This window comes from Cibotium barometz, chromosome 3, assembly GCF_041138505.1.
Source record: "Cibotium barometz isolate CiBa-2024 chromosome 3, ASM4113850v1, whole genome shotgun sequence".
NCBI classification, from domain to species: domain Eukaryota; kingdom Viridiplantae; phylum Streptophyta; class Polypodiopsida; order Cyatheales; family Cibotiaceae; genus Cibotium; species Cibotium barometz.
In genome coordinates, this window is record NC_141048.1 from 66,280,677 (window position 1) to 66,308,421 (window position 27,745).

A 27,745-nucleotide genomic window follows, 5' to 3' on the forward strand; every position below is an offset into this window, starting at 1 on the left:
AAACGAGATATTCTTATTTTCTTTTCACAATTAGAAATAATACGCAGATCGAATTGCTCAAAGGAGATCTTTCTAAGGTTGAGAGTTGCTCCTACATACATATATAATTTAAATTAGGTTTCAGATTTATTCTAAGGTTTTTGCCTCTTCAAATTAATCAAGCTTGCGAGCTCAAAAGATTTAACAAGGGGATCGCTAATCTTGCTACCTTTCGAAGACGGGTTTTGGGGTTAAGTGTTCCCGAATTGTGGGCTGATCCGGAAGAGCAGACATGGCGCCACCGTCTGGTGGGGGCGGTGCAGTGGCGGCGGCGACAGCGGGGGCAGTGGCGGGGAGGGGCGGGAATGGGCGGCAGCAGCCTCAGCAGCAAGGATTTGGGAAGGTTCTTTTCGGGATCATGCGAATGGCTATCTTCTGGTACATCGCCACTCAGATGTTTGCCCCCAAGAAGCCCTCCAACCCAGCTCTCCTCATCAACAACCTCGTCTCCAAGGGCGAGAAACTGGTACCTTTCTTAAAATTTTTGAAGAACTGAATAAATATCAATCCTATTTGATTTTTTTAGTTTATGTATCGGAGACACAGTCACAGGGACGTGTAAAAAAGCAAAAATCAAGGAAGAGCATACACCACTTGATGGAGTTTAAGATTTACTTAAGACAGATTCTATATCAATATTTAACAACAAAGGCTTGCATGCAATTTTCTTGATTTTTTGATGAGGGCTGCTTTTACTCATTCAAATAATAATATTAAAAAACCAGGACAACTTCACTCTTGTCCAAGAACTCTTGAGTCCAGGTGATGCAAATTATTATGGACTGCAGGATCAATGGGTATAGCCGGGTTAAAATAGGGAATTCACGAAGTCAACACCTCAATAAAGAAGTGAGGCCTAGCTCGATAGGTACCGCTCTTGTCTCCCTAAAAGGAAGTCCTGGGTTCGATACCGTGTAGGCATCTACAGTCCATCTCCCAAAAAAGAAGAAGAAGTAAGGCCTTGCACTAAAGAAGAGGGCTTACTGTTATTTTTGGTTGAAATAAATAAATAAATATTAGGTAACAGAAAAAAGGACAAGTAAAGCGAGGGCTTACTTAAGATGCTAGGCCAAATGTCTGCCGAACGAGGAGAGGTAGAGGAGAACGGAGGCCCATATTTTTCAATTAACACTAGAATGGCAGCTGAGTTTATTCAACATGAAAGCTAAGCCTTCTAGCTTTCCCACCTAGAGGCTTAACCTTTGAGTGAAAAGCAGCACGAGCCAAAATTCCTAGTGTACAAAAGGATAACCTTTATGCACTATTGTGCTCAAGGGACATGTATAGTGCAGGGTTGTCATTTGTAATTTAGGATGGAGGGTGAGGAACCCATGACGGGATGCTTCATAGTATGTTGAGCTAACCCATTTACCTTCTTGGCAACCGACTTTCTCATTAAAGTTACCTTTAGCTCATTGGTGTTGATGATAGCGATGCGCCAAAGACCTGAGCCACAGCTTGATATTTATCCTGCACCTTCACAATATCAGGGTGCTTATCTGGTGTAGCCGTGAATAGCAGATCTTGCCATGCAGAAGTGTCCTTGTTTTCTACCGTGCTTTTGTTGCATGCAGAGAGTAGGGATGTAGTGAAGAAAAGTAGAAAGTTATGATCGAGGAAAGAAATTGGTAACATTTGAGCATTATAAAAAATATATATATATATGTACTTAAGCATCCCTTTAAGGTAATTATGAAAAGTTGAGCAGAGAGTGCCAAGTTGTGGTAATAAGTCACATGTGTGTCTGCAACGTAACTTGTTAGTTTATGAAATCTTGCAGGATATGTGGCTTTACATCTCGGAGGAAGAAAGGTTTATGGACTTTGGAAATGAGAAGGCTCTTGTGTGGCATGAAACAAATATACCGTATGCCATAGGGGGACCAGAGAGTGTTCGCCATCATCACATTGTATATGACCCTTCGGAGGTGGTTGTCTACCAATCATTTTTATTCATGCAATTGTCTTCAGTTCAATGGTGTAGTGTTTCAATGTTTTCTTTTTTGCAGATTGTGAACCGCAATGCAAGTGTTTTTTCCCATGCCTTCTTTGCTCGCTCTGGGTACACTCCTGATCCAAGTGATCCAGAATATGATTCGTGGTCTTTCAGCAGAACCCATCGTAAGTCGTCCTGAGTGCTCTTTGGCTGGGAAATGGTGCTTTATCAAAACATGGGGTTACTCATCTTCTCGGGTTTCTGCATGCAGCGATTCTAGTTCATCTCCCAAAACCCAAGGTTGACAAGAGGAAAAGCCTTTTGGGTGGTGTAAATGAAGAGCAAGAACTTCTAGATACACCGGTAACTTTATATTTTATACTTTGGGTCTTTTCACACCTCTCTTCTGCCCATGAGAGGGGTTGGAAGGGGGAGATTGTTCGTGCATGAGAGATGAATGGGTGAGATCTCCTCTTCTTAAAGGCAGGGGATACGACTGTAAAGACTTTTAATCAGCACTACGCCTAGCCTATTTTAAGGCTCGGCAATCATTGAACTCAATTGTAGCAGCATTCCCATATAAAAATCATATCATTAGAATTTCGTTTTGTCCGGCAAGCTAAAAATTGTGATTGTTGGTTGGTTTTTGAAGACAACACCAAGTGAAACAGAACTGGAGGAGGAGGTGGCCTCACCTGAATTTGTGCCCTTTTGGAAGCCGAATATTACCATCTGTTTGGTTGAAGATTTTACGAGGTGTGTTACTAGCCATTTGCAAATCGAGCTTAAGTAGGATGCTATTTGTATGGCTTTGGTTTCTGCATTTATAATGAACTATTCTCTCTTTTGGTGTTCAGATATTCGAAGAACGCGCTTCCTCCCCATATTGCAGGCAGTATCCTTGCTTGTCTTGCTTTGCATAAACCAATGTGTGTGCTGAAGGGCGTGTTAGCCATTGCCATGCATTGCATCCCTGTCTGCTCGAAAAACAATTTTGGGTGTACTGTTGTAATGCCTGCTTGATTTGTGAGTGGTCGTTCTACGAGGCCAGGGATGCCTGAAACAATGCTCATAGGATTGTGTGTGCGTGCGCGAAAGTGTAAGTTGACATAGCTTGGGTGTTGCTGATAGGTTGCTTCAAAACAAAACATGGATTAAGGATCAAAACAAAACATACTCATGCATAAAAAAAGCAGCTCGTGTATAAGAGTTTTATCTCGAGTGGTCGAGAAGAGCTAACAGCTCAATAAAGGTGAGAGACCTACAATACAAGAAAATGAGGTAATTATGAGAGCAATGCTAAGAAAAATATGCTGTATTCATACTCTATAAATACTATATGCATACTCTATTCATACTTTATACATGTATACTTATGCTCTATACTCTATGTTCTATGCACGCAAAGAGTATGCATGCTCTATGCATACATAAAGAGTAGGCATGCTCTATACATGCATAATTATGCTCTATAATGTATGTTCTATGTATGCAAAGAGTATGCATACTCTATGCATACATAGCATGCATACTCTTTGTGTGCATCTATACTCTTTATGTATGCACACTCTATACTCTTTACACATGTATAGAGTATAAAGTATGCATAGAACATTGGAGTTAATGGTTGTACTTTTGAGTCGAAGTCTTTTTTAAAGTTTAGCTTAATGTTTGGTTCTAGTTCTTAGTGCTTTAGGTCTAGAGTTTACAGTTCTCTGTTTTGCTATTGTGTTTTTTGTTTTTTTTGGTTTGTTTTTGTTTTTTGTTTTTTGTTTTTTGGTTAGTGTCGTAATTAAAAGTCTTCGTTTGATATTATCTTTTGATTTCCTCTCCTTAGTAGCTAGGTTTGTTAGTTTATTTATTTTTGATCTTTCAAATGCTTTGTTTTTGTCTTTATCCTTCTTCACTATTATTTCTTTCTCAAATCTCTCAATTCGTAAGTTCAGATTTTTTTGACCTTATGAAGGTATATATATATATATAGAACATCTATACTCTTTATGTATGCATGCTCTATACATGCATAGAGTATAGAGTATGCATGCTCTATACTCTTTATACATTCATAGAGTATAGAGTATGCAAGCTCTGTGCATGTGTACTCTATGCTCTATGCTTTAGGCATGCATAAAGAGAGCATGGTTTATGCTTTATGCATGCATAGAGCATGCCAGTTATCTTGTACTCTTTGGCTTTTCCCTCTAGCGGGCCGAATTCTACGATCAGGTCATTATCTTCGGCAGGCTTGATTTCCACTTCACCTTCTGTTGGCAAGCGGAACACTTCGGACACGTACAAGGGGTTGAACTTCCTCTTCTCTTTTGAGGGCAGTGTGATGACATTGGAATACTGGAGCTGTTTCAGTTGTTTTCCTGCCTTGAAGTTATGTTGGAGCTACTCCCAGGGCAGCTTTGCAAACTTCCTCAAGCCTATCTTCTCCAGCCACTCTGCATGTTTGTCTGCTTCCTTGTACAGGATGGATGACAGTTACTCGAACTCCACCAACTAAAGTAGGGTGAGAGAAGGTAGGGATCACAACACAGTTTAGCAAGGAGAGGACAGGTAGTGCAGCGAAGCAGAGTGCGGGCAACATAGCTTTTGCACAATAGAAACATGCAAATCAGGCGTTTGAGAGAGCAATTGTAGTGTCTCCGGCCCTCCCGGCCGTTGTCGTATCACACGTCTCTCCTTGGTATGGTCATAATTACATGATTTTCCACAATTCTTTTCAAATATTGTTTATTAGCGCTTATTGCACAAGCCACGAGGTCATTTATGGCCTGGTAGTGGTGGGGTGAAATTGATGTGATGCCTTTCCCTTTCCATCCTTTACGGGGTGTCACCATCGATTTTCTTGCTACTTTCATGCAATTGGAGTTGGCTCTTCGCTTTCTATACTTCTTGAAATTACATTTACATGGATAGTTTTTATTTTTAGATCTTGTGCTTTTTGCTCTTTCCAGAATCCTGTCTTGATTCCCATTCTTGATCTTGATTGGATTCGGATTATGCTCCTTGGATGCTTTCCGATTCTTGACGAGCTTGTTGTGCTTGTGTCTCTTCCTGTTCTGGCATTCTTCCATGATAAGGCTTCAGTCTATATCCGTTCATTAGTTTCTTTAACCTTTCTTCATCTAGGCTTGCTAGTTTGAAGGTTTCTGTTTCCATTTTTCCGATGTTTGTGAATGGGCCTGTCCATCTCATTTTCAGCTTTCTTGGGTGAGGTCCCCTGCTTGAGGAGAATAACGGGACTGTCTCTTTCCTCAAAGATCTTGAATTTTGTGTTCCTATCCACTTGGAGCTTCCCTTTTTCTGCACAATCTCAGTTGTCCATGCACTATATAGTCTTTTTTCATTCAATTTAAGGAGTTGCTCGATTTTGTGAACTTTCTATTCTTTCGGAGATAATCTTTTTCAGCCATGGCTATTTTGAGGCTTTGTGTGAGGAATTCCATGGGCACTACTGCTACGAGTCTGTACACCATGCTAAATGGCACAAGTCCCGTCGCATTCTTGTAAGTTGTCCTTGAATGCCCATAATGCAGAATGCAGCTTTGTGTCCCAATCTGTCATGTTTTCATTGACGGTCTTGATTAGAATTCCTTTCAAGATTCTGTTTTTGGATTCCGCCTGTCCATTAGCACGTGGGTAGTAGACTGTTGATTTCTTGTGCATAATCATGTGTTGCTCTATGAGCTTCTTGATCACTTCATTGAGGAAGTGGCTTCCTTAATCGCTAACTATTTCAATCGGGCATCCAAATCTTGTCATGATAGTTTCATACAGAAACTTTGCCACTGATGATGTCTTGTAGTCTTTTAAAGCTTTTGCTTCTACCCACTTTGTGCAGTAGTTTGTGGCAACCAGTATATACTTGTTTCCCGTTCTCTAAGCTGGTGGCTTGAATGGGCCTATAAAGTCCAGACCCCATTTCTGGAATGACTCGAGTGGTCGTATTGTTAGAAGTCATCTCCTGTCTAGTTTTATACACCAGGGCCTTTGTTGTGGGTGTGCCCGCCCTTATGAGGTGTTTTATCATTTTTCCCCACTCTCCGCATTTTTTCCCTATTTTTCCTATTTTTTTAGTGGCTTGGGAGGTAGCCCGTTGCTGGACGTTTGCTGGAACTGGTCCACGACTCCATGTATGAGTTGGCCGACTGCTGACAAGCTGGCCGACTGGATGGGGTGCTAGTCGTGGAGTTTCAGGGCCATTCGGCTGCCCTACAGCAGGCCGACTGCTGTTGAGGGGCCATATAAATAGGCCCCTAGCCCCCTTGCTAGTTTTGTATCATACTCTGGGATCTTCTTCTGTATATAGAGCAGAGTTACACGCCTTTATCTCTCTCTCTCTTGTGCTCTATTTTTCTGCATACGTTTTTGATCTTGTGTTCCTAGATCTGGTCATCATGTCCGCTGCGTATTCTGACATGGTATCAGAGCCTAGGCTCTAGATAGTTCTTGGGATTTGTGTGAGCAAGAGGGGGACTGTTGTGTGGCTGATTGGTGGACCGTACGGGACTGTTCGGGAAGAGGAGAAGCAAGAGAACGGCGGGCTGATTTGCTGGACAGCCACTTGCAGGTATTAGTTCTTCTTTGTTCCCACCCACCCACTCTTTTCAGAGTACATCCCCGCCATGGCAGATCTGTTTGAGATGGCCGAGAGGCATGTGAAGATCCCGACACTCCCCACGTTCTCGGTGGACCATCAGTTGGACGGGAGCAACTACGGCATATGGAAGGTTATGATGGAATCTGTTCTGGAGTCTTACGACCTCGCTGATTTCGTCATTGTTGGGGTTCCCCGGCCGGAAGTAGAGGAAGGGGAGTTACCGTCAACCCGAAAGGACCGGGAGGCTGAGACACAGATGTGGGATCGTGTCAACGCCAGGGTCCGTTCGTTTATTTTTCTCAACTGCACACCGCAGGTAATCAATCATGTAAAGCATATGACGCTGGCCAGAGGTATATGGCAGCATTTGACCTCTCTTTACAACAGGGTATCGCCCATGAAGAGGATTTCCTTGGAAGTACAGATGCGGGTTATGAACCCTGCAAAGTCGTCGACGATGCGGGAGCATATTAACAAGCTGCCTGCTCTTCAGCAGGAAGTTCTTCAAGCTGGGAAGGAGATATCGTCAGAGGACATGGCCATCACGTTGCTGTCATTTGCCCTCTTCGTACTCAGCATTTTACTCGTCTTTGATTACCAGTGGCAGGCTCAGCACCATCACGTGGAGGAGCTTGTGCCCATGGTCCTGGACCAGGAGGAACGATTCACGAACCCTCCTCAGGGTGGAGGTTCGGAGGCCTTAACTGGCCAACGGTCGAAAGGCCGTAACACGGGCAAAGGAAAGACTTCGTCGGAGAAGTCTTCTGAGAAGAAGTCCGTTACTGATCGCGAGAAACTAAAGGCAGAGAGGACCTGTAATGATTGTGGCGTGAAAGGCCACTATTGGAGGCAGTGTCCCAAGCGGAAGACCGAGAAGGGTGAAGATTCCTCAGCAGCAATCATGAAGTCTCCGGCTTTTGTGCACCTGGAGGTGGTGGACACTGATGTTTCATTTTCTTCAGGCAGGGAGGAGATTGGAGGACTCTCCGCAACGGATTATCGGGAGTGGATTCTCGATAGTGGTGCATCCAAGCACATGACTCCTTTCTGTTCCGGTTTACAGGATCTCTGCAGGTGTTCTGGTCATATTCTTACTGGGGATACATCCACTATCCCAGTTCACAGTGAGGGCAGGATGGAGATAGTTCCCGATGGTAGAGGGGGGAAGCATTCCTCCCGGGTGTTGTATGTTCCGTCACTTGGTTTTCATCTGTTGTCAGTGCATCAGGTTTGCAAGACTGGCGTACGGGTGGAGTTTGATAAGCATTTTGTTGCTCTCCGAGACAAAGCAACGGGCCAAGTGGTTTGGGAAGACGGAGTGGAGAATGGAGTATACAAGCTTTCAGCACTCTCTCTCCCAGGTCCTCAGGTTTGTGATGAGTGGCAGTCTGGTAATGGCCACTTGTGTGTGGATACGTTGCAGGTGCAGGCTTTCCGGGACCAGATGGTGGATAGCTTGCCAGTAGATGGCAGCAGTTGGCAGGAACTCTCCAGTACTGATGTTGGTAGTTCTTGTGTTCGTCAGTCAGAGGAAACTGAACAGGTAGCTTATACTCTGATGTCTCGTACCATTCGGGACAAAGAACCTCCAGTAGATGAGGATGTTCTTTCCACAGGGACCTTTTGGAAAGCCAGGTAGGTGGCAGTTGATTACTTGCAAAAGGAGGTGCATACTCCAGGCTTTGTGGTTCCGGATTCAGAGGGAGTGGTTAACAGGTTTCAGAAGGCCTTGCGTGGTCTTCGACAGGTTTCCAGGACTTGTTTTTGCACCGTAACAGGTGTAGATCCTTGTGAGCAGTGTGATGCCTCTTTGACTCAGAAGCAGAATGGTTCATTGACCTGGTGATGGGACACCAGATTGGACGGGAGCTTCCTGATGAGGCAGTTGAGCTCATGGTTGCGGATGACTCTTTGGGAGGCAGGATTGCGTTTTCTGTGGTTTCTGCGGCATGCGAAGGATCATGGACTCTTTTACACAGGAGGGGGATTGTTGGATGGAGTTTGACTCCACGGTTGGAGTGACTCAGTTTGGGGAGGAGATCCGGACACGAGGAGTTCTACTTTAGGCCCAGGAGCAGTTTTATGGAGCAGTAAGAAGCAGTCATCTTTTGCCTTGTCGAGCACAGAGGCAGAGTACCGGGCTGCTTGTGATGCTGCTTGTGAGGTGGTGAGGATGCAAAGGTTGCATTGCAGGTTTGGGCTTCCACTGGAGGAACCCATGGTCATCCAGAGGCACTTTGTTCGTGAACAGATCGTTGCTGATGACATCTTACTAGAGTTCTGTTCGACGGAGGACAGTACGGTGGACCTCTTCACGAAGTCGCTCTCTCAGGATTTGCTCAGGCGGCACCCCAGCTCCCTGTGGTTGGTTTCACAGCCAGGAGGTGAGAGGGGGTGTTAGAAGTCATCTCCTGTCTAGTTTTATACACCAGGGCCTTTGTTGTGGGTGTGCCCGCCCTTATGAGGTGTTTTATCATTTTTCCCCACTCTCCGCATTTTTCTCCTATTTTTCCTATTTTTTCTGTGGCTTGGGAGGCAGCCCATTTGCTGGCCGACTGCTGGAACTGGTCCACGACTCCATGTATGAGGTGGTCCACATCTATTATTGCTTGGTGTAGCAGAGATTATGGATTGGATGAGTTCCAAGTTCATTGTTCGAGGTTTTTTTTTGGGACATGATGTGTTCACGGTTCACTGTTGAGGGATAATGGGTGCAGTGTGTTCAGCAACTCATCATTTTATTCTTGGAGTTCACTGCACACTTGTGTGGGAATTTGCAGCCAAGCACAGTTCCTTGCTGTTTGTGGTGGCATTTTATTTTGAGGAAATAGGTTGGCGGGTGCTCTTTCTGAGGTGTATCCGGTACTGTTGTCAAATCCCGACTGGATCTCCTCGTGGAACGCTCCTGGTACGAGACTCGAAACCTGCAAACGAACAAACAACAAGGGGGTGCAGGCCTGACTCTATACCAGCATTTGTACTTGCTGTACCAACCACCGTACCGACTATACCAGCCACTGTACCTGTTGTACCAGCAACTGTACCGGCTGTACTAGCCATTGTACCTATTGTACTGGCTGAATGGAGAGTTGTACTTGCTGTACCAGCTCTATTGCATGAAGACCCGTGGTTTTTGGGGAAGAATCAGTACCCACACGGAGGTATATGGATTATATTATTGGCTCGGCATTTCTACAGCCTATGTTCTGGCTTGGTTGCCTCGTGTTGGGCTGTGTTATGGCATTTGTATATGGATAATCCTGATAGAATGTGCAGCGGAAGAAGGGAAAGTGGAAACACATGAGAGAGAGTGAGAGAGAAAGATGGAGAGGAAACACAGGTGAGAACCTGCTCTCAATATCATCATCAAAAGGAATACATGTCCCGAGCAAGAGGGGAGAACCTCGTAAGTGAGGGACTGCAGCTAGACAAGCTAGGCAAGCAATGCAAGCAGTAAAAATATGAGGGAGGCATGCCGGCTATATATACCTCTACATGAAGGCAACCGACTAGGGATAAATACCTCCACGACCGGGGAAAATCCCAAGACCATAAAATGGGGAATAAATATGGCTAAAATATGAGTGAGGGGTGACCAGCCCCTCTGACTAACATGGTCAGCCCTAGAGGCTAAAATAGGACACTAAATAGGAAGCCAACAAGTAGGGGATGATGTCTAACACCCCCTCTCAGCACCGGATGCTGAGCAAACTCCAAGAAGCCAGAGACGCCGTCCTCGATCAAAGATGAAAGACTGCAGAAACAGGTACCAAGAAAGCTCCACAAGCAATCTCCTCAGCAACTCAGCGGCAAAAGCAACAGAACAAGCTGCCAGGTACACCGTTCCTCTGGAAGAAAACAACGATATAGGCTGCGACGTGCTGCTCCAAATAATGGTTCCAAACCCAAGTGTAAGAACACTCCCCGAAGTCAAATGTCATGTATCCAGCCTGTAGAAGGTATGAAAAACCTCAAAACCAACCAAGATCAGATCCTGTATATAACCAATCCTGGGAGAAGCAAACTGCTCCTCACTGGAACCCTCAAAAGAAATAGAGTGAATCTGCTCCAACTCTGTACCAAGAGTAGCCAAATGCTGTATAAAAGCATCCTCTGAAAAGGTCGGCATCGCAAGATGTGTAGACTCTGTAGAAAATATGGGGTCCATTTGCTCAAACTTCATAACATGAGTTGCCCAATGCTGTACATAAGTACACGCCATTGAGGTGGGCATCGCAAGATGAAAGGACTCCACATCCCCCTCTGAAAAATGATATCGTCGGACTCGTACAAGCCCAACCTGATTCTGATCCAAATCCAAAAAACTCTGGAAGTACCACTGTGCCCCAGGCACGGTTAGCAACCACAGATCCAAAGCATCCCACCGGGTCCAAAAAACCATCCTCCAAAACAACAAGCCATTAGAACTGGCAGGGGGAGGGGCATCCTTAGAAGCATCACAAAGAGAGGCATAGGTAGACTCCTCACAATGAGGAAGGGAAGCAGGAATATAAACTGCAGTGGCAACAAAGTCCTCAAAAGCATCACAGATAGCAGAAGACTGTTCCAGAAGTAGAACCAAATCCCAAGAATCAGCAACAGATAAAAGATCCATGTGAAAGGATCACACCGCAAAAGGGGAAAACACCCTCCTTGTTCTGCAAATACTGCAAAGAACACAAGCTCGGACAAAATAAACTTTGCTCAAGGTCTTTGAAAAGATCACTGCTCTCCTCCAAATAACTGTAAACTCCTGTCAGAAGAATGTCTCCACAGATACAACACAGCTCCCGAAACTGATCCTCAAGTGAAGTAGCTGGAGAAAGGCCCCCTCTGAGTGTAGAAAACTCCTGTGGGAAGCAAAACGCAGCCAAAACACTGCTATCCAGCAAAAAATAGCACTCCCACCGCCAACAGAAGGCAAGGAACATGTAGAAACCGGGAAACTGTGTAGGCCAGGAACAAAATACAGGTATAGATGCTCCAAAATCAGCAAAACGCTGACCGAAATCTGAAATTCAAAATCCTCCTCAAGTACCAAACTGCCTCCAAAGCCACAATCCAATCAAGAAACCCCCTCTGCAAGTGATCTGTGTCCACTGGAGAAGAAAACGCAGCCAAACAAGGGCTACAAACCTGAAAATTCAGGCCAACCAGTGTCCACACCTCCTATGAGGAAAAACGCTGAAGAGAAGGTACCTTCGGGTCCAACAGATGAAGCCCAAGTGAAGGTAGAGCTACCAGCAAGATCGGTTCAGAAAAAACGCAGCAACCATGGCTGCAAATCTGAAAACGCAGAGGTATAAGGGGCTGAATATGGAAATGCTCTGGAGAAATAGGTACACCCAAGCCTCAGATCAGCAAATCAGCATTAGAAACCTGTAGAAGAAAAAAACGCAGCAAATATGCTGCTGTTGGCCTGTACAAAACAGGCAACCAGCACTACAGGGGGGGTATGAATGCTGAGAACTGCTGAAAATTGCTGTAGACAGCCACTTGAAGAAAAACGCAGCAACCTATGTGCTGCTGCCCTTGCTGAAAACGCAAAAACGCAGTCTGTCCAGGGGCGAGAAAAACGCAGATATGAAGAGGTATAGGAGGGAGCATCCAACGCTGAAAATCACCGGCGCTCTGATACCATGATAGAATGTGCAGCGGAAGAAGGGAAAGTGGAAACACATGAGAGAGAGTGAGAGAGAAAGATGGAGAGGAAACACAGGTGAGAAGGTGCTCTCAATATCATCATCAAAAGGAATACATGTCCCGAGCAAGAGGGGAGAACCTCGTAAGTGAGGGATTGCAGCTAGGCAAGCAATGCAAGCAGTAAAAATATGAGGGAGGCATGCCGGCTATATATACCTCTACATGAAGGCAGCCAACTAGGGATAAATACCTCCACGACTGGGGAAAATCCCAAGACCATAAAATGGGGAATAAATATGGGTAAAATATGAGTGAGGGGTGACCAGCCCCTCTGACTAACATGGTCAGCCCTAGAGGCTAAAATAGGACACCAAATAGGAAGCCAGCAAGTAGGGGATGATGTCTAACAAATCCGGCATCTCCCGTGGGGAGAGTAAGGCCCTCAAAGCTTGTACATGATATTATTCTCCTTGGGTAATAAAATACTCCAAGGGGGGGTCGGCCCATTCCGACCTCTATGCGGTGTCACACGGGCAAGCTTCATTTTCAGCATTTGTGGATATTTTGTCTAGCTTTTATGTTTTATGCAAAGTGATGATGGATATGTGTTAAGGCTGTGGCCATGTTTAAGTGTTTTAATATGCATTGATGGTATCAACAAGTGTGTCAAAGGTCCTAGTCCCCCGGGCACCCGCCGCGAGTTACATGGGTAGAGTAGCTCTGTACTCTATTACAAGTCACGTCAAACAATTGGACAATGAACATCATCAACATCCAGGTTCCGGTAGACTCTGAATTGAAAGATCACTATGGACCTCACTCTAAGATCACTTCAAATCTTAGAATAGTTGATCTCTACGGACCATGCACGAGCACTTGCATGTGTGCGGACTAGCATAATACACTTTGGTTGTTTAGTAGCACAACATTGTGGTTGTTTAGTACGTCCTCATCCAAGAGATCGTCTCATGAATCTAGGACCATACGCTCTCTGGCTTGACTTTATTAAGCCTTAACAGGATAGGCTACAACATCACGGCCCAAAAATGCAAGACAAAAATGGGCAATGGATTGATATGCATTATCCCAACAATGGAAGCTAACATCTTTGTGTGCCTAGCTTTGTGTGTGACTTGGCACACATAAACTAGAAAATGTCAAAGCTCATGCCTTGTGTGACTGCGCACACCTAGAGCTAAAAAAAATTCGAGTTACACTTGCTTCAATCATCTCGAATTCTTGGGACACACTGGAGGTAATTACCAATGCACCATTGCACCTTCATGATCACCGACAAATTGCAAAGCAATTAATTCTTTGGCACAACCGATTCGGGTTTGGAAACCTCACCCAACAACCTTATCTTTTTAACCCATAAGGAAACAATCCTTTGATTGTATTCATGTTCGAACTCCGCTTGATCATTGAGTGTCCACTTGATGCAATATGGCCCTCTTGCGATTCCAACTATGCAATGACCACAAAGATGCATGTATGCAGTACTGACTACTGACTACGTGCAACCAAGCATGAGAATACTCGTGCAGTGTTTTGTGTCGGCTTGATTAACTTCTCCATGAATGGGGAAACGAGCCCTAAGACTTTAGTCTTGTTTTGTTTTCTTTGCCACTGTCGGCTGCAGTTGCCATTTTCCACTGAGTCTCTCTTGCTCTCCTCTTGGTATCCTACACACATCAAGCACAACGAACCACTCAAGAGACCTGCCACTGAAAATCTCTACTGCTTGTTTTCTGATTGCAGCCGCCCATTCACAGTCCCCTAGATTTGCTTCCAAAGAGTGAGAAGCCACTGTCCCACAACTGCCTCGGCTCTCCGCCTCTTGAAGTGTGCATTCGGCCGCTGTTCCTCTAGCGAACGCCTGTAAACTGGGGTGCAGTGTCGATAATATGTTCTCAAGGGAAGCAACCAGCTAGCGGTTCTGTTGCACCCATGCCTTGTAGGCCTCCATGGCCCTTTGTTACTATGCTATGGCCTGCTCTATTGTCGTAGAGATACCTTCACCCCTTGCCTTGCATGAAGCAAAAACTACTAGCCTCGATAACAAGGAAAAAACACCCCAAATTTCCTAAGTGCACCTAATTTGACATATATGTCTTTCTAGCGTAGTTCTGATTTCATGGCATGGAATCCATTTAAGTCCTAGTTTAAGGATGTGCAATTCTCCTTGATCTCCACCTTATCCTCTTCCACACATAGGCAGGCAGACAGGTAGAGAAAAACGAGAGAGAAAAAAAGATTTGAAAAACAAAGATAAGACTTATCTCTTCCGGAGCTCGATCACGCGGAGAAGCGAGTGGTCGATCCAACTTTGCTCTGATACCAATGTTACATCACCGTAATTGCCTCCATAGCACAAGAGGGCAAGGAGCTCTAGTCACCACCCAACCATAGAGGAATGTGGATACGTTTCCACATTGCCGGGCTTATCTAGTGGCTTGCCTGCCTATACTAGCCCAGCCGCCCGTGGCCCACGGTCCACCGACCCGGGCGCCTCACCCTTGAACCCTGGACACACTCACCACACGCACTCTGGCGTGTGGACTCCGTGTCCGGTTGAGCTCTGCCGCCGCTACAAGTGGCTCACGCATGCCGTTATAGGCTACGTGATAGAGGGTGTCAATGTTGACAAGCCTAGAGAGAGGATTTGTGTTAATCGGTGGGACATGACGCACTCTCCCTTGCATGCTGCAGGTTTTGGATTGCATCCTATTTGGAGAGGAAAGGGGCAAGAGGCACATGGGGAGGTGAAAAATGGGTGGATGACACTCATAGAGCGCTATAGTGGGTACAATGTGGCAGAAGAGGGAGTCTTGACAAACGAGTTGGATGTATACAGATCGGAGGGGGGCTCCTTCTCTCGTGCACTTACAAAAGAGGAGAAAAGAATGCATCAGGCAGGTGCATGTACTCCAAAATTGCAAGCATTGGCAGTTCATATGCTTTCTCAAGGGAGTACAACTTCTCCATGTGAGAAATTGGAGCACTTTCTCTCTTATACATACAAAAAGAAGGAACAGGTTGAAGCCCTCAAACATAGAGAAGTTTGTTTACAAACCTTTGACTTGTTTCAAACATCAAGGCTAGAGGGTCTGAGAAGATGGAGGTTACTTTGGAGATGATTAACAAAGAGAAAGATGATGAAAGGCTGATTTCTATGTAGGAACTTCAAGAGCTTGAGGAGCATCCGGGAAGCCACAAATGCACAAGTGGAAGTTGCTGCTGAAGAGCAAGTTGAAGAAGATGATGACTCCAATGATAATGAGATTGCTTCATCTCCATCTCATGTGGAGGAAGAACAGGATGAGGAATCTAGTTGAGGTCCAAGCCTCAACCCGCGACTCTTGAGGATGAGTCATGAGTCATTAGTCATGAATCGTCACTCATGATTCAGTATTTGCTACTAGCTACAGCCTAGATTGCCCTATAACTAGTTTATGAACTGTTATGTTTCCAATATTTTCAGAATTTTCAGATTTTCCAGAATTTGGAAATTCAGAATCTTCAAAATTTCATGCTTTATAATTTCAGAATTTCAGCTTTTCATTTTCATCATTCAAATTTCAAAATTCATACTAAAGTTCAAGCTATATAATTTATTAATTTCATAGTCTCAGATTTGTAATGCCTGAAGACATCCAGGGTAGGAGCATTTCCAGAAACGCAGGCAAGGTGTCCAAGTCGTCATCTACGGGCTGTTTACAGCCAGACAATCTGTCCCCTACACATTAAGCAATAAAGCAAATGCACCATATCTCTTGGGCCACACCCCCACCATTATAACGGCATTCAATCTCGTCGTCAAGAAATTTTAGAGTCTTAATTACCTTGAAGAGTTTGTTGATGGGTTACTCATGCAGCATGCCGTGGTTTCAATGAGTAATTATGCTTATTTCAGGTTAAGGTAGGTGGTTTCAATGAGTAATGATGCTTATTTAGGATAAGGTAGATCATCAGACCTTTAAAATCCTTGACTTGGGAATCAGACTTGATCATTGATCAAAAGACAGGCAATTATTTTCCGACAATATTTTTCAATGAGTTTTGGCTGTTGAGGGACAAGCTTGTGGCTGTCAATGAGAGTGTGGCAGAGTTAAAGTTGAACCTTGAATTAAGTCCTATTGGCTTAACAAAGTGGCAGATGTTTCTGCAAATAGATCAATCTTTCCAAATCCACCGCAGCTATGGAAGTATGCTGGAAGGAGAAGCCGATGAACTGAAGGTGCAGTTTTAGCTTGTTTGGCTTGATGCTCTCTTTAGTGTTTACCTCTCTGCACTCAACTGGTTTTTGCACACCTTTTAACAGAGGGTGTTCTTGGAGGGCAACCCTTACCTGTTGGTTATCACGGTGTGTGTGTCATTGCTGCACACAATATTTGACTTTCTGGCATTCAAGAATGGTAATCTTTGCTGCATCCTTACATTGTGCGTGTGCGTGCGTGTGTGGGTTTTTTGGGGGGGGGGGGGGGAGAGGTTTGAACCACATTCTTACATTTTTGTGCTTGGCATGCTGTAACTCAATGCGTATTGTGATTCATGCAGACATTCAGTTTTGGAACAAGAACAAGTCCATGGAGGGTTTGTCGGCAAAGACAGTTGTTGTCAGCTTTATCTGTCAGCTGGTCGTTTTCTTGTATCTGTTAGACAACCAAACCTCATGGATGATTCTTGCAAGTGCCGGTGTTGGCTGCTGCATTGAATTTTGGAAGATAGGGAAAGCCATGCATATTGAAGTGTGTTTCTCTCTCTTGTCCCTACTTCACACACCATTTTCTACATAAGTTTCAAGATATGGTGTAAGTGGTTTTGTTGGTATATTGTTACAGGTTGATCGAAGCCGGGGGTTTCCTATCCTCAGGTTCAGAGATCGGGAATCTTATGCAGGCAACAAGACTAAGGAATATGATGATTTGGCAATGAAATATTTGTCTTACTTGTTATTTTTTTTGGTGATATGTTTCTCTATCTATTCTCTCATGTATGAACGCCACAAGAGTTGGTACTCGTGGATATTGTCCTCGTGTACAAGTTGCGTGTACACTTTTGGTGGGTTGTTTACACTTCATCCAGTGATGTTCTTTGAGTGGCATTGAGATTTTTAGGATTTGAACTCACGCCCTTGGTATTGGTTATTGCAGGCTTTATCATGATGTGTCCACAGCTGTTCATCAACTATAAGCTGAAGTCAGTTGCCCATCTACCATGGAGGCAAATGACCTACAAGTTCTTGAACACAATCATAGATGACCTGTTTGCGTTCGTTATCAAGATGCCGATGCTTCATCGATTGTCTGTTTTTCGTGATGGTATGGCGCTACTCAATGTGTTTGGATTTATGTTTTTTGTCCCTCATGCATGCTAGTGTAGATGCCTTGTAGAATAATTTTGGTGTAGGGGTGTGGTCAGAGGACGGAAACACCATTTGGGCACAATTGGGGCCAGTAAAAAAAGGGCTGTGGCTCCAGATCTGAATGAAAGCTGCCTTGCGCCCTTGTGTAGGATGGCAATTAGCCTGGAAACATTGATGGGTCAGGTTTGAATAACTCATGTTCAAATGGTGCCAACAGTTTGTGTATGGGGAGTAGGTGTCCCCTCAATAGCATCCCTGCAATGGGTGCGCTAGATGTGCCAAGGAGGATTGGAACCTGGTGGACCATTATTGCTGTGGTTTGATGACAGCCCACGTGCAATGCCAGGCCAATGGCATGATCTAAACCTGCCCATGCTAGTATGCTGGCAACCCAGGCCAACAGGGTTCTGGGGTGGGCCTTCATAGGAAGTTGCTGCACGCAAATCAACATGACCAAGGGACTGTAGCAGGCAGCACTACTCAAACTGAGATGCAGGTACACTTGTTGTGTATACGAGGTGGGTTGCTATTAGACCTCAAAGATTCATAAAAAAATGGGGTGGAAAAAACTGGCTTGAAACATACGAATCATTTCATACGTTTCAAAAGGTAGTAAAAGTGTTTCATGCAATTATGATGATCTTCTTACTTATTTCTGTTGTATACTTGCATTAAAAATCTATGAACGGTAAAATCTCCTCACTGCTCTACGGCTTTGTAAAGTGCATGGTACAGCACCATAGTTGTTTCCATTGCATCTCTCTGTACAGAGATCACTCAGAAGGAAAGAAACAGGCACCGTGAGGGGGAGAGAGAGAGAGAGAGAGAGAGAGAGAGAGAGAGAGAGAGAGTGTTATCAACAATCTTCAGAGGGACCAAACGGTCTATGAAATACCCAAAGGGTCTATGAGACCAAAAGGTGATACAATACTGTCATGGTAAGAAGAGAACTGAGAAAAAAACTTCTTCTGCCAATGCCTGTGTTATAAGCGCATGGCACGGTGTGAGAGGGAGCCTTGCAAAACGATCGGCTGACGGTTATACCATTCTCGGCAAGTACAGATCTGATGGTTGAAAAGATGTCGGGTTTCTATGAATGGGAGTCTTCCATGGTGTCAGAGAGCATCCTTGATCTGCATCTGGCGGGTGGAGGATTGTGATGCCTGGGGCCAGAGACGTCTTTCCCGCACCGTGGATCAAGCCCCCTCATTAGTACCCCCCTGGGTGCTACCGAGGGGTTGTGTGTGTGAGTGGTGGCCTCTGAAGTATGGGGGCATATGTCAAAGAAATCTGTGATGATAATCTGAGATGAGTCCTACTGAGTCTCTCTTGGAGTGCTAACTCAAAACAGCGCCTCTATGGTGTCTGAGATCCATCAGGAACATGCCTAGGCATCTCTGATCCTTATATCATTTAGTGCTCCTCATCCTCCACCTCTCCTGTAGTGCATACTCTGTATATCTGGTCCTCCCGTGAGATGTGCTTGGCTCTACCAGTTTCCACCCCAAGGCAGTGAGGATACCCTGAGCTGATCAATAGCTATCTGCATGGCATGTGACATGTGTGTCTAGACATATGTATTGTGGGTTCTCAATGAATTCGTCCTCCGAAACTCTCTCTATAGAAGTGGAGCTTCCTGCTAAGCTGTGGCTGGGACACTCATTCCCAATGTATGTGAAGCCCTAGCAAGTCCAACTGAATAATACGGTTGATCTCTTGCCTTTAGAGATCCAGGTATGGGGAGTCCATGCTATACTGAAAAGGAGGGAGCCGGTCCATCTGGAGGCCATGTGTCAAACCACTCAACCACCTGGGAGTACCATTCTGGTGCTGGTATTGATGGTGATACTGAGGGTAGTCTGGCATGCCTCTCTCTCTCTCTCTTTCTCTCGCCTGGTCGAACTACAGGGATGACTCAAGTGCCAGCCTTGGGAGACGGTCCCTAGTAAGTGCATATTCTTGCTGAATGTACGTGGTGGTCTGGAAGAGGGCATCTGTGACCAAGGGGGCTGCCCGAAACTCTGCTAGCACAATAGCAAGTGGCACTGAAGAATGTCCGGCATCTGGAGCTGGAAGATTGTTGGGGTTGAGGATGATGCAGGATCAGCAGCAGCAGCAGCAATGCACACGCACACTCAGTCATGGAGATGCAGAGAAGCGTGAGAGGGAAGAGTGCACAAGTGCCAGTCTTGGGAGACGGTTTCTAGTGAGTGCATATTCTTGCTGAATGTATATGGTGGTCTGGAAGAGGGCATCTGTGACCAAGGGGGCTGCCCGAAACTCTGCTAGCACAATAGCAGGTGGCACTGAAGAATGTCCGGCATCTGGAGCTGGAAGATTGTTGGGGTTGAGGATGATGCAGCATCAGCAGCAGCAGTAGCAATGCACACACACACTCACTCATGGAGATGCAGAGAAGCATGAGAGGGAAGAGTGCACACAACTTGATGTAGATTGCTTGATAATGAAATGTGTAGCAAGTACAAAGGATAAGTACACCCCAAAATGTAGGATAAGAGGGTGTTCACACGGTTTGGGAAAAAAACCTCCTAAAGAGTGAAAAAGCTCCCTAGCCTCGTCCTACATGAGTTCACATATCACTACCATGACAAACAATCTACAAATTCCCTCCTGGAGTGATGATGTGAACATGTACAAGAATATGGCTGAGCAATCCTCAAAAGGCAATAAGCCCAAAGCTTGTTATCATGCACATGCACATAAACCAAGCTGATCTCTCCTGCAGAGAGTCTTTGCTTGACATAATGATATTGCACCTCAATGTGCTTAGTGCGAGCATAGAACACGGGGTTCCTCGTAACTACCAATGTGCTTTGACTATCAGTGATTATGGTAGTGGAGGACGACTGACCACCAACACCCAAATCAGCCACAAGGCATATGAGCCAAACAACGCAACTAACAACTCAGCTGTACAGTAAAAGCTGTCCTGTACTCAGCCTCACAGCTCAAAGTGGCCATTGTTGGTTGCTTCTTGCTGAGCCACGAAATACACGAGTCACCAAGACGAAAGCAAAAGCCACTAGTGAATACTCTGGCGTCGTAATATCCAGGCCATTTGGTATCACCAAAGGCATGCAGCTGTGAGAACCCACCCCCCCGCGCGGCTTGCACGGTGCCCGCGATAGAACAATCCAAGGTATTGTGTGGCATGCAAGTAGTGAAAACCCGCTTAAGAGCTTGCCAATGCCTGGTACCAGGGCTGTGCATAAATCTGCTCGATTGGGAGACCCCAAACTGAATATCTGGCCTCATAGTGTATAAAAAACCAGGCATCTAGCAACTATGAGAACCCACCCACCCTCCCCTCCCCCTCCCTCCACGCGGCGCCCGCGATAGAGCATTGAGTGCCATGCAAGTAGCGAAAACCCGCTTGAGAGCTTGCCAATGCTTGGTACCTGGGCTATACATAAATCTGCGTAATTGGGAGACCTCAAACTGAATGTCTGGCCTCATAGTGCATAAAAAATAAGGCATCCAACAGCTTGTTGATATCTCATGTCATCAAAAGAGTCACTTGGATCCTAGAGACTAAGCTTGGCATCTCTCTCTATTGGTGTAGCAATAGCGTGCAGTCTTCAAGATTAAACCTCTTCAGCAGCTTCTGCATATACTTTGACATCAACATGACAATACGATCATCACCTTGAGGAAATTGAATGCCTAAATAGTTATGCAACGGGCCCAAGTGTCATCTCAAATGACGCATATAATTCAGCCTTGAAGGCTGAAATCTTCTCATCATCAAGGCGTGTGAGCAGCATATCATCAACATATAGAACGATGATCAAAACTTCCTCTTTAGTCTTCTTGACATAGAGGGTACTTTCAGTTGGACTATTGCAAAAACCATGTGCAACAAATTATGCATCAATCTTCCCATACCATGCTCAGGGAACCTACATAAGGCCATACAAAGCTTTCTGCAGCTTGCATACTTTCTTCTCTTGCTCATTTTGAACAAAATCATAAGGTTGAGATACATTTACATCTACATTAATGTAATGATCAGGTTTCGTGCGATAGTTGCACTTACTCTTCTTCCTAGGTTTGTCGCCCTTGTTCTCTCATGTTTCCTGCGATAGTTGCACTTGCCCTTCTTCCTAGGCTTGTCACCCTTTGCGTCCTTGCTAGAGGACTGCGCTGACTCTGTCTTATTAGACTTATATACTCCCCCCTCCCCCCCGCGCCCCGCCCGCACGTTGCGGGTGAGAATGCTTTGCCTTTACTACGCTGTTTTGCTGCAAAGGCTTTATCCCTAGTACGCATAACAGACTTTTGCCTTGACTGCTCATCTTGCAAGAGCATTGAAACCAACTCATCAAATGTCAGAGTATTTGGATTACCCTTCATCAGGTAGAAGCAAAGCTCTTGTACGAGTCTGGCAATGCATTGCGAACGATGGGCACCAATGGATTGTTAGGATACACCTCATCCACACTTGCAAGCTACTCCTTCAAATCTTTGATTTTTGTGACTTTCGTGAGAAAATCATCCATCAAATCTCTCTCATTCATATGCTCTGTCTCAAGCTGCCGACGTAGAAGGTAACACGTGCCTCATTGCGTTCCTAGTAAAGCGTTGCACACCCAAGTAGTCTTTGCCATTCCATCTAGTTTGCTCCATAGTAGAAGGGGGTGCAGGATCAGCCATCAAAGTAGACACAGTATCACCCTCTGAAGCACCTTGTCACATGTGGAAGGTGCTTTGGAGTCTTCTTTCGGCCTGAAACACCATCCTGGAACAACTTGATGCAAAATGCAAGCAAGAGAGATGGAGAGAAGAGAGAGATAGCTGAGTTTCAGTATATTCATATAGTACAAAAAGGAAGTACAACTTGGCAAGCCCTAGGCTTCCCTTGAAAAGGATTCCTGACTCCTGGAAGTCCTAGTCTAGCAACTCAATCCATAAGGGACTGAATACCCAACAATGAGCCAAGGAATTGCTATATATAGCCCTTTGAAGCATTTGTGGATTGGCCGACCTGCGTGTCGGCTAGGTCCCTGGCCCATAATATTCAAAATGCTCTCAACGCCTTGTGATAAGCTTCTCATATGCTGGCCGACAGGAAGTGGTCCCACCAAAAAGCCTCCCATGCCTATGCTAGCTGCTGTAGGCTGTAGCCCAAACTTTGGTCCTAAATCTTGTCTTTATTCTATTGCCCTTTAGGGATTAGCTCTTGGAATGAGCATGCACATGTCTTGCACATGACATCCCCCTTTGCTAAACTTGACGACGGGATTCCAACTTTTGTCCTTGGATGACTGCCATCATCCCTTTGTCTCTTCATTGACTCCCAACCCGTCATCCTTCCCTTCGTAGCAACCTTTTCATTGAAAACCCTACCTGGTCTCCAAATCCACTCCAAATCTGATGAAGATGTGTGCATCTGTTCCACCTTGTTCCCTTTCCTTCTTGCCCTGTCCTTGAACACTTCCCTTGGGTCTTGTGGAACACCACCAACCAACCTCCTGGGAATTTCTTCCATGTGGTGTTACTCTCCTTGGACTCTGCACCTTCATTTGGAACACCATCAATGTTTAGCCTTGCTGAGGTTGATGCTTTGATACCAATGTCACATGCGGAAGCTCTAGGAGTCTTCTTTCAGCCATAAGCACCATCCTGGAACAACTTGATGCAAAATGCAAGCAAGAGAGATGGAGAGGAGAGAGAGAAATAGCCGAGTTTCAATATATTCATATAGTACAAAAAGGAAGTACAACTTGGCAAGCCCTAGGTTGCCCTTGAAAAGGATTTCCGACTCCTAGAAGTCCTAGTCTAGCAACTCAATCCATAAGGGGCTTAATATCCAACAATGAGCCAAGCAGTTGCTATATATAGCCCTTTGAAGCATTTGTGGACTGGCCGACTTGCTTGTTGGGCAGGTCCCTGGACACAGAATATTCAAAATGCTGTCGATGCCTTCTGATAAGCTTCTCATATGTTGGTGGATAGAAACTGGTCCCACGACAAAGCCCCCCATGCCTATGCTAGCTGTTGTAGCCCAAACACTGGTCCTAAATCTTGTCTTTATTTTGCTGCCTTTCAGGGATTAGCTCTTGGAATGAGGATGCATAAGTCTTGCACATGACACACTTGTAGCAGACTACTGGCGTGTTGGTGAGGCAAGGCGTGCCTCTAGTCCAATCACCACATTCAAAAGCCTTTGGCAACAAGGACATGCATCATCTGTTAGAGTCACGCAGCAGCCGTACGCACAACACCCCAGGGCACCGAGCAATGTCGGTGCCGGCTGGGCTCCCCTCCTAAACTTGATGACGGGCTTTGACCATGGATGACTGTCATCATCCCTTTGTCCCTTCATGGAATCCCACACTGTTATCCTTCAATGCCTTGCAACCATTCTATTGAAAACCTTGCATCTGGTCTGCTTGTCCCCTGGCCCTTCATGCCTTGTCCCTGAACACATTATTTGGTCTTCTTTTCCAGAGTATTGAGTTTGGCATCCTCACTTCACCCCTTGGACGATCATCATCCCTTGGAACCGTTTTCTTGAAAGCCTTTTGTGGTATGCCCCAAGTGGCATCCGACTCACGGGGCTGCCATTCCCCGTGGATCTTGTGGAACACCACCAACCAACCTCTTGAGAACTTCTTCCATGTCGTGTTACTCTCCTTGGATTGTGCACCTTCATTTGGGACACCATCACTGCTTAACCTTGCGGAGCATGATGCTCTGATACCAATGTTACATGTGCGGAAGCTCTGTGTCTTCTTTCAGCTAAACACCTTTTGTTGGAACACATAGATAAAGCCATGTAGAAACAATAGAGAGAGAGAGAGAGAGAGAGAGAGAGAGAGAAGCAGAGTTTTCACCTAAATCTACAGTATATTAAAAATACCAAGAAGTATGTATGTATGTATCTACAAAGCTGGTGGCCATGGGCACACTCCAAAACTATGAAAAGTCCGACATCTAACCTAGTCTATGACCTATCCCAAAAAGGGAACTGCACCATGTCCACCATGTCCATGTGTGCACATGACATCCCCTCTTGCTAAACTTGATGACGGGCTTCCAAATCCTTGACCGTGGATGACTGTCATCATCCCTTTGTCCCTTCATGAAATCCCACAGTGCCATCCTTCAATGCCTTGCAACCCTTCTATTGAAAACCTTGCCATACCCTAATTCCACTCCAAAGTCTGGGTAGATTTGTATATCTGTTCCACTTGTCCCTTGGCCCTTCATGCCCTTTCCTTAAACACATTCTTTGGTCTTCTTTTCCCGAGTATTGAGTCTGGCATCCTCACTCCACCCCTTGGATGATCATCATCCCTTGGAACGGTTTTCTTGAAAGCCTATTGTGGTATATGCCTCAAGTGGCATCCGACTCACGTAGGAACTCTGCTTGGACTGTGCACCTTCATCTGGGGCACCATCATTGCTTAGCCTTGCTGAGCGTGATGCTCTAATACCAATGTTACATGCGTGGAAGCTCTATGTCTTCTTTCAGCCAACGCCTTTCCTTGGAACACATAGATGCAGCCATGTAGAAGCAATGGAAAGGAGAGAGAGAATCTACAATATATTAAAAATACCAAAAAGTATGTATGTATATACAAAGCTGGTGGCCATGGGCACACCCCAGTGAAAAGCCTTACATCTGACCTAGTCTCTATGACCTATCCCAAAAAGGAAACTAGGTGATCCAAATAAATTCTTGCTTAGCTTTATATAGCCTCACAAGCAACTGGCCGGCCATTCAAGTAGTTGTCGGCCTGTTGAAGACTGCCCTGACTGGATGTATATCATCGTGGCTGCACACATGGGCCTCCTGGCTGTTGCTGACAGGATACAGGACCCCCAAGGAGCTGCAGACTGCTGTCCAACATCATTGATGCCTAATCAGGTTGCCTAATCCAAACCTTCAGCCTTGGAAGAGCACTATGTTCACCATGTCCTTGTGTGCACACGACACACTTGCTCTGAAGCACGGGCCCTTCTAGATTCTAGATCCGGAATACTAGATGCTCAAGGTGCCCACTCCATCCTTTCGAGACGGGCAGATATAGTCTCCATTTTAGCTGCCTGTACGTCCATGGATGCCTTCATGCTAAGAAGCAAATCAGTGAGTTGTGAATCCATGACAGATATCTAGAGATCAAGGACCGGGTGAGGGATTTCAGCCCTGCATGATGAGGTAAGGGTTTGGTGGGGCACAATATACCCCTAATAACCCAGGTACAGTGAAGAGAACCCAAATATTTACTTTCCCCAAACCCGTTCAAGAATCCACATGGGTGCCAGAAAAGAAAAAAGAAATTTGCAGGCTCCCTAGGCTATGATACCAGCTGTAGAACACTTGCGCCTATGTGCTAGGGTTTTCTAGAGATAGAAAGAAGAGCGACGGAATCAAACATACAGCACACACGAGTCTTAAACTACTGCTTTGTATTATGTACAAGATGAAGTAATACAACTGAATTCAAGTACAAGATGTAGCTGAGAATGAAGACGTCAAATCGCAGCCCTGTGACCTAAATAGTTCACGCCTGGCTAGCACTTCGGTTACAGAGAAACACTGTATGAAGTACAACGCTGAGGAAAGCAGATGAATATGACGTTTTGGCTACCCACGTATATATATGCACCAATGTTCCTAGTCGGCCAGCTGTACTTGACTGCCACGTCATCAATGCCATGTCATGACTGCCATGTGGTAGTGCCATGTGGCACTTGTGCTGTTCGACTCTGTCCTGCATACTAGTAGGTGTCCTGCATACTTGAGCAAGTACATACTCAAGTATCTCTGATCTCTGTAGTGCATCACTTGTGAGAGAGGACTGAAACCAGCTCTGAATAGGCAGTGACATCTTCCCCGTATCTCTTAATATACTGTGCATGGGAAGAAGCAGTGCTTGTCCGAGTCATCCCCTCTGGTCGAGCATAATCTGCATATCTGTGCCTCCCGTGGATTATCCTCAGCTCTTCCCATCCCAATCCTTAGTTGGTGCGAAGATGTTCGCAGCTGATCAATAGAAATTGGCATGGCGCGAGACGTGTGTCTGAAGAGATCTGGGTTTCTTGATGAAACCATCTTTTGTGACCTGATAAAAGTGCTCTTTATAAAACTCGAGCGTTGTGGGGTGGTATCAACCATGTGAGAGACAAGAAGAGAGAGAGGAAGAAAAAAAGAGAGTTCTATCAATGTTTATGAAAGAGCAAAGGGCTTATGAGACCAGAAGTGTTACTATGTATCCATGAAGTGCATACTGGATCATGGAAAAAACATAAAGAAGAAAACCTACCAGAATTGAAGGAAAACCAGTGAATGCCAATGATCTAATGATACAATGGGGTGGGATCAATGTGATGTGAAACTGTTGAGTGGAGCATTTCCTTGGACCAGTGAGTCTCGGGCGTCTAGCTTGCTGCACCTCACTCTGTCTAAGGAGACATCTGTGTGGTGGGTGGATACTGCCACACAGAGAGAGAGAGAGAGAGAGAGAGAGAGAGAGAGAGAGAATCTCGAATGTCTTCTCATTTGTGTCAGATGTGATCTTCTTGATATATTTATATCAACGCTGGGTCTATCCTGTTGACAAAAGCCGAGTCAATGAATTTGGTTTTGGTGGGGAGACAAAGAAAGAAGAAAATGAGCAAGGTGGCCAACAAGGAGCGGCTGTTGGTAGCATTCAACCAGGTGACCGGTCTGGTACAGCTGCAGACAGCTTGAAAGAAAGCAAGAAAAGTAAGTGAATGTTGTAGGTATGGATGGGCACTTGTCATGCAATTAATGACATGGATGGGCACTTGCAATGCCAAACCGTTCTCTATGGACATTTGATTGCGTCATCTCTTGTTCATGGCTGCCATATAGCACGTAGTCTATGCCACATATGCTATGCATGAGTGACTTGATGTTTTGAAGCTTTGTGAGCAGACACTCATGGAGTCGAGATTTCACTTTGGTTTAAAAGTTGGGGAAATAACTGAACTTCCCAGTGGTACATATATTACATTTCATTTGTGTTGATCTGGGGATATTATGAGTGAAGGAGCAGCAGCTCGAGAATGATAAGCATAGGAAGTGTAAATCTCAGTAACAAAAAAATTCTCTGCTTGTGTAGATGGGAAAATTTATCGAAATCATTTTGTTTTCTTGC

General features: G+C 45.2%; 1 protein-coding gene across 2 annotated transcripts; it reads left to right on the forward strand.

Moving 5' to 3' along the window:
* On the forward strand, window positions 1–27,745 carry LOC147640424 (uncharacterized). Of its 2 annotated transcripts, none has more exons than XM_086780378.1 (12): window positions 1–505; window positions 1,820–1,966; window positions 2,048–2,159; window positions 2,246–2,337; window positions 2,627–2,730; window positions 2,832–2,869; window positions 16,231–16,466; window positions 16,551–16,644; window positions 16,787–16,977; window positions 17,071–17,290; window positions 17,383–17,550; window positions 27,133–27,745. In XM_086780378.1, the coding sequence occupies exons 1-12, from the start codon at window positions 272–274 to the stop codon at window positions 27,336–27,338; spliced, it is 1,842 nt and encodes a 613-aa protein (XP_086636504.1). In that variant the 5' UTR covers window positions 1–271; the 3' UTR covers window positions 27,339–27,745. The 2 variants fall into 2 exon arrangements, with proteins under 2 accessions (XP_086636504.1, XP_086636512.1); XM_086780386.1 differs by having other exon boundaries at window positions 27,188–27,463.